General features: G+C 48.1%; 1 protein-coding gene across 1 annotated transcript; it reads right to left on the bottom strand.

The window, feature by feature from the left end:
* Positions 1-83: 83 nt before the first annotated feature.
* Positions 84-6,700, bottom strand: INTS15 (integrator complex subunit 15). Its single transcript, XM_003210750.5, has 6 exons — positions 6,436-6,700; positions 6,063-6,284; positions 5,164-5,329; positions 3,239-3,766; positions 1,552-1,591; positions 84-860 (listed from the first exon to the last, which is right to left on the bottom strand). Exons 1-6 carry the CDS (start codon positions 6,625-6,627, stop codon positions 653-655), a joined length of 1,356 nt encoding a protein of 451 aa, XP_003210798.1. The 5' UTR covers positions 6,628-6,700; the 3' UTR covers positions 84-652.
* Positions 6,701-6,797: the final 97 nt, after the last annotated feature.

Here is a 6,797-nt window from a genome sequence, read left to right as displayed (position 1 = left end):
GCTGCTTCCCCGCCCCCCCCCCCCAAGCTGGCTTATCGCACCGCACCTTCTAATCGCTACCGAAAGATAAAGCGACAGAACTATTTGATGCATCTTACGTGGTTTCCTTTAATAGGAAGTGATGTTTTATTCTACCTTGTGCTTCTGAAGCAAACGTTTGTGTTCCAAAAATATACAGTGTACACATTCTGTGGCTATAGATACAAACATTTACAAAGAGATGGACGGGCTGGAGTGGACTTGTGTGAAAAATTGTATGGCTTTCCATCTGGCCCTACTGCCCAGAGCACGACTGGGCTGCTCTCAGTGTGCCAAACATACTGACAAACACCCTATTGAGAGATGTACTAGCACGGTGCTTGTATGAAATACACTGCATCAAAAGGATTGCCACATGCTCCAGAGGGTTCGACTTGCTTGCCTTTTTCCACTCCCTCCCTTCATCCACGTGGTGCTCTCGTATCCTCAGCCCACGTTCAGAGTAACTGCTATCTTCCCCCTGGAGTCTACTCTGCTCCCGGAGGTGGAGCCCTCCTGCAGGCACCGCCCAGCTTCCCAACAAAGAGGAAAACGTGGCTCTGGAGACGGTCGCTTTTCTGTGCAAGGCTTCCTCAGACCAAGGGAAGCCGTCACTTTCTGCAGTCTGAGCACGTTAGCGGATAGGCCTGTAGGGGAACGTCATTCCTGGTATGAACGTTTGTACGGGGTGAGCTGGGAGTGCAGGGTGAGCTGGGAGAGCGGGGTGAGCAGCGTGTGCAGGGTAACCCAGAGGGGGGGTGTGGATGTGAGGATAGAATCCCGGAGGCAGAGCGCTGTGGGCCGGTTGCTGTACAGGTCCTGAGATCACCAGCTGCAAAAGGCTGCAGAGAGAAGTGCAGACAGTTGTGTTACTTTGAGAAGGCAAACTAGCTGAAAGCAAGCTCATTTTCACTTTGTGACTACTCTTCAGGTGGACATTGCTTTCTGCTGAAAGTGTCTTATAAAAAACACTGCTGTGAGCAGAAATGATATGTCATTTCCACTAAAGGCAACAATGCTGCTTTTGAGTATTATTCCTTTTTCTGTAATCCTCACAGGTTAACAAGACAGGAAACACCAAGCTGGGTGCAGCTTCCCACAGCATGGGCACCACCAGGCTTTTGCAAGGGGAGATTCTACCTCTGAGCACATTCAGCTACTAGTAAGAAAAGATCAGAGGTTTGCTAAGGGTGAGAGGTGAGAAACAAAGTACAGTTAAACTCTGGTTTGGGTGAAACCATCGGGGAGTTAGGAGAATGGGACAGGTTCCACACTGTCATTTTGTTTTCCCTTCTGTTCATTTGGTTTAATGCAGGTTGGGTAAAAACATCTCGATAGTGGGAGACACAGAACTCTCGAGTCAAGCATCCAGCTCGCAAGGGAAAAACAACCATCACCCTTAACCTGATACTAAGCTGTGTCTGAACGAAGGCCAGCTTCCAGACAGCAAGTACAAATTGTTAAAGGAGGTTTTGTCTCAACAGCTCTCAAGTATGTGTCTCAGGTACTTGAAGGTACAGGAAGGTCTCTTACTTGTTGTGTGGTAGCCTGGAGCACACGGTTCTCAAGTCATCTGAAAGAGAACAGAGTACAGATCAATGAGGGTCAAGCAGAAATGAGAGCAACTTTCTTTGTAAGGTCAAGTTACTGGAAAAGCTCCAGTGACCCACAGATCCACAACCCCATTCTCAGAACAGCAAAATATTTGTAAGAGAGAAAATGTTTCTCTATTTCTTCAGTTCTTGCCTCAGCTTTTTGTGCTTCACACTTCATTCTGTGTTCTAATTTGAACCTTCACTACCACACAGGAAACAATTTCACCTGAAGGCAGCCCAAGACTTAGCACAGCACCCACAGCAGGCCTGACACAGCTCTGCCCAGCTCCTGCCACCAGGAACACTACACTGCAGCCAAGGGAGACGGCAGGTCCTGGCTCATTGTGCTTACAGCCAGCCCTGCCTCTACCCTATGAAATATGAGATGCTGCTGACCTCCCAGGATAACAGAAGAGCTCAAGCATTTGAAAACCGTTCAGGCAAGATGACATTCAGATATACAGTGCCAAGAACTGGAAATCTGAATGATCTGGCCACAGGAACACATCTATCAATAAGTAACTAAGACAGCTAATACAAGGTGTGACTGCTCTGTGAATACAGTGCTTATGATGTCAAAGGCATTGAGTCAAAGGGTAGGAAAAGAAATGGTTTTAGAAACAAGAAAGATAGTCAAAAGCCAGACTAACAGGCTTCTTCACCAACTTCAACTTAAAATGCACAGACTGTAATACAGTCTCATTGAAGAACTGAAGGCCCAGAAGTTCCAGATAAACAGCCTTAATTTGCTTTTCTCATCCCTTGTTTAACACATGAACCTCATGGCAATCTACTTCACGTCTCTCCTCCAGCAGGTAAACTCAGAGAAGACAAATTGAAAAACAATTGAAGAGTGCTTTTTAACTAGGTACAAGTAATCCCTGGCCCCAGACTGCATGGGGAGGTACACAGCTTTCCTGGAAAGCAATTATACAGTCCGGATCAAGCTCTGCCCACACTCTCTGCTAAAGCAAGCCTCACATTCACAGATGCAGAGTCAAAACTGTGCCTCATCCCCTGCTGAAGAAGCAACCTTTGACTGTCATTCAGCTGCATGCTCATCAGCACTGCACGGCTTCCCATCAGTTTAGGATTTCAGATCAGGCTTATGCTGCTCTGCAAAACCTCTTTATTTAAACTGCAGAAGTTACCACCATAAGAAACAGTTTCAATAGTTTCTTCCTACTGTAAACACCATGATGTACATGTGACTCCCTGAGCCAGTTAGAAGGCAACCCAGACTGTTCTGATGAGAAACGCAGGAAGAACTGCAGGCTGGAGTCTCTGCTGGAGAACTAGGCCAAGCAAGACAACTCCGGGCTCCCTCTGGCTCCTGGTCATCACTTTCTGCATTTCACAGCAAAGTTTACAAAGCTGGTGGAAAAATAAATTAAGCTTTTAGTGTGCCAACTGGGACAAGTGCTGCGGTTTCACATGACACATCTGCCCTCCACTCTCAAAAGCTGGCTCCAAAATTATTTTTCAAAGCAGCGAGAGTTCAGAGGGGGACCAAGACCCCAGCAAAGAGCCTCAGCGGGATAAGGTCACGTCCCTCTCATGAAATCCACACACTGGAGGAAAAGAATCCAAAGGCAGGTTCTTTGGCAGCCCCACTGACCACTTACCTCGGGTGCAGAGGAGTGCTCCTGATGCCATGGCCACTTGCAAAGCCTGAGCCAGTCTGTCCAGAGCCAGTTCAATCTCTTTGGATGCATTGAGAGGATTGAGCTCGTCAGACAGTCTGTTAATTTCCTCCACAAGTGGAACCACATGATCAAAGGGTATTAGCCCCAGGCGCCCATAAAGGTTCTTCTCTGTTAAGTGTCCCTGAAGCATCATAAGAACCTGCAGGACGCTTAGATGCAGTTTTGAATACAGTTGATGGCAATCTCCATCATCTCCTTCAGTCGAGTCCTTGGCAATCTTGCTGGTGGGGTGTCCATTGGAGAGAGAGGCTTTCTTCTTCCTTTTGTAAGCCAAGGGAGCCTTCACACACCAACGGATCAGCCCCGTCAGCGGGGTGAGCTCTAAAAACCCTATAGGCAGGTTGGCTGCAATAGGAGTGTTCAGAAAGGTGATGAGGATCAAGCGGGGGTCTTCAAAGATCCAGGAAACAATCAACTCCAGCAGATCTGAAGGAGGGATCAGGTCATCTGAAGACAGGGAAGACATTGCTCAGTGAGCAGGACAGGACAGCACTCCAATCTCTCTCACACATACACACTTTTTGCACTGTCACTACTGCAATTTCAGAACCTCCCACTTTTTTTCTGCCATTTTTTCATGAAGCAATTTTGCCCCTGGGTGACACAACCATAACCTCCTGTTAACTTCAGCTTTTGTTCTGAAAGCACCACATCAACTTTTAACCCTTTCCACAGCAAAGCTTTGTTTTGTTATTTTCTTTCCAGGCATGCTGCCTTGTTTGTGTAGCCAAATCTTGTCCCCAGAACACAGTGGAGACTGCCCAGGCACAGAGCACTCATTGAAAAACAAGATTTCCTTCCTTGCAGCATCAGCAACATCTCAAATCAAGAAATTACATAACAATAATAGTAAATAAGTACTTCCTACAACTCATGCTATTTTTTTTCTGACATCTTTTAAAGTTGGATGAGATCTCATATGGTTGCACAAAGTTTATATAAAATACTGAGGGAAAATATGCTACAAGCTCCACCAAATACTTTTAAAAGCCTGCATCTCTCTCTCATCAACATCAAGCTACTGAGAAGAATGTGCAAAACACTTCCTTTATCCATAACAAATTGTATTTACTTTTTTTTTTTAATGCCATGCAATGTTGGCATTTAGCACATGGTTGTTTGTTGGCCTATCACAACTTGTCTCACTGGATAAAATGAAAACAATCTTCTTTTAGACACATACATGTTTCTAGTCTCTGAGCAACATCAACATGAGACAGGACGTATCAATACGAGGTCATGCACACTGGAGGCACACACTGTTAATTGCATTTCATATCACTGCTCAAGAGCTTGTGAACATTCAGGATTTGAATTTTCTCCATTTTTGGAAGGAATCTGACTGGTCTATCTGCTGGCTAGCAGACACGACAGGGAAGAAAAAACTGCCCAGCCCAAGTAGAAGTGCCCTCATTTCTAATGCTGCTCAATCAATGAGGTCCCTTTGTCCTTTCCCCACTGTCAGGTGTTACCTGGCTGCTTCTCTATTACAGACTCTCCCTTCAGTTACTCCTTACTTTTCTCCTCACCCCAGCAACAGTTGAGGCCACAACTCTGAGCTGCTGCCAGCAATAGTTCCATTGTTACAAACATCTTAAGATTTTCTGCAGTTAATCCCTATCCCTGGAGGTGTTCAAGGCCAGGTTGGATGGGGCCCTGGGCAGCCTGGTCTAGTATTAAATGTGGAGGTTGGTGGCCCTGCATGTGGCAGGGAGGTTGGAGATTCATGATCCTTGAGGTCCCTTCCAACCCCGGCCATTCTGTGATTAATGCTTACAACAGTTAATTTGTGTTGCTTTACACCATACCTCTTAGTTTTCAAGACACAGCCAGGAAATATTTACCTGAGGAGAGGTCATAGAGAGCTGTGACCGCTGTGATGAACTGGCAGCAGAAGCGAGGACTGGCACTGAAAATCTGCTTCAGAGTTTGGATGGACCCTGGCACCAAGTTGCAGTAGTCATCAACCAAGGCTCGGGCTAATCTCACACAGAACACCGCAGGAGTTCGCTGCAGGGATGAAAGGCAGCAACCATGAAAAGCAGCTTAAAACAAATCACAGGAAGTTCTATAGAGCTGGCTTTCAGTTCACTCTGCCCAGATACTCCCTGCTCAGAAGCTTTGCTGGTTCAACACTGTGTTTCCACTTTCCCAAAATCAAAGTGCATATAAATGACCCATTCATAGAGAGGAGTAAAATCTTAACGTGGAAAAGCTCCGTGCAACCCCCACATTGCCTAAGAGCTGCGTTCTTTAAAATAATCTACAGACTCTTCTGCTGCCCAGGATATATTCCCTCCTCTAGTAAAGCTCAACAGCTGGAACGCTGTACATAGATTAGCAAAAGCTCTGCCCTGTGTTGGATTAAAGGATGGATGTGAGCACAGAGGGTGGTGAGGTACTGCAACAAGTTGCCCAAGGAGGTTGTGGATGCCCCATCCCTGGAGGCACTCAAGGCCAGGTTGGATGTGGCTCTGGGCAGCCTGGTCTGGTGACTGGCAACCCTGCACACAGCAGGGAGTTGGAACTGGATGAGCACTGTGGTCCTTTGCAACCCAGGCCATTCTATGATTCTACGTGAGCACAGAGATGTGTGATGGAAGCTGCAACAGCCGGCTGTCAGTTAAAACCACCATGGAAGCAGAGTTGCCTGCAAACAGCTGTGACCAACCATGAGGTGTCACCCACTGCAGCACAGCCCTTCGCTCCTTCCCACGGTGATTTGTTTAGCCAGAAATCACACCTGCAGCCAGAAGGCAGCACACTCCAGCACGGGGACCCTGCACACAGCCACCGCCATGGAAACCAGCTTTCCCAGTAAAGCCATCCTGTTGTCATCCGCTTTGTTCCCTTGAGGGCTGAAGAGCGACGAGAAAATGATCTGCCGAACCGAATCCTTGGTTTGCTCTTGGAAATAATTGCACATGATCTCAAGGAGCTGAAGTTCCTGAAGCGAATTCAATCTCTGGAAGGAAACAGAAGCAAAAGAGCGAATTGCACTGGGGATTCGTGAGAAAAAGAGGGCCGGTCGGGCGTTCACAACTCGGTGTTTGCCACCACCTCACCAAACCCCGCATCCCCTCAGGCACACCGGGCCTCGCGGGGTCGGGCCGCACCTTGGGCGGAGCACCGCGTTCCTTGGGGACCTGGAAGAGGAATTCCTCCAGCAACTCAGCCGGGCCTTTATCCACCAGAGGCAGCGGAGCGTTCTGCAGCTGGCTGCTGAAGTAGATATCGAGGTGATACAACACCTCCTTAGCGGCGCTCAGCGCGTCCCGCCGGAGCAACGAGTGCCGGATGTCACTCATGGTTCTCTCCCCTCTCCCGGCGCTGCGCGGCCTTCTCGCGAACGCGCATGCGCGCAACCGGGTGGAGGGGGGGAGCTACGGAAGCGCGCAGAGACCAAAAGAGGTCGAAGGCTTTCCGCGCGCCCCTTCGCTTTGCAGCGCCCTCTGTTGGTGGGGCTGCGCGCTGCACC

The sequence above is a fragment of the Meleagris gallopavo genome, chromosome 16 (genome assembly GCF_905368555.1).
Source record: "Meleagris gallopavo chromosome 16, MGAL_WU_HG_1.1, whole genome shotgun sequence".
Classification (NCBI taxonomy): Eukaryota; Metazoa; Chordata; class Aves; order Galliformes; family Phasianidae; genus Meleagris; species Meleagris gallopavo.
Note: the sequence above shows the minus strand (reverse complement) of the source record. Positions and strands in the feature narration are given on the sequence as shown.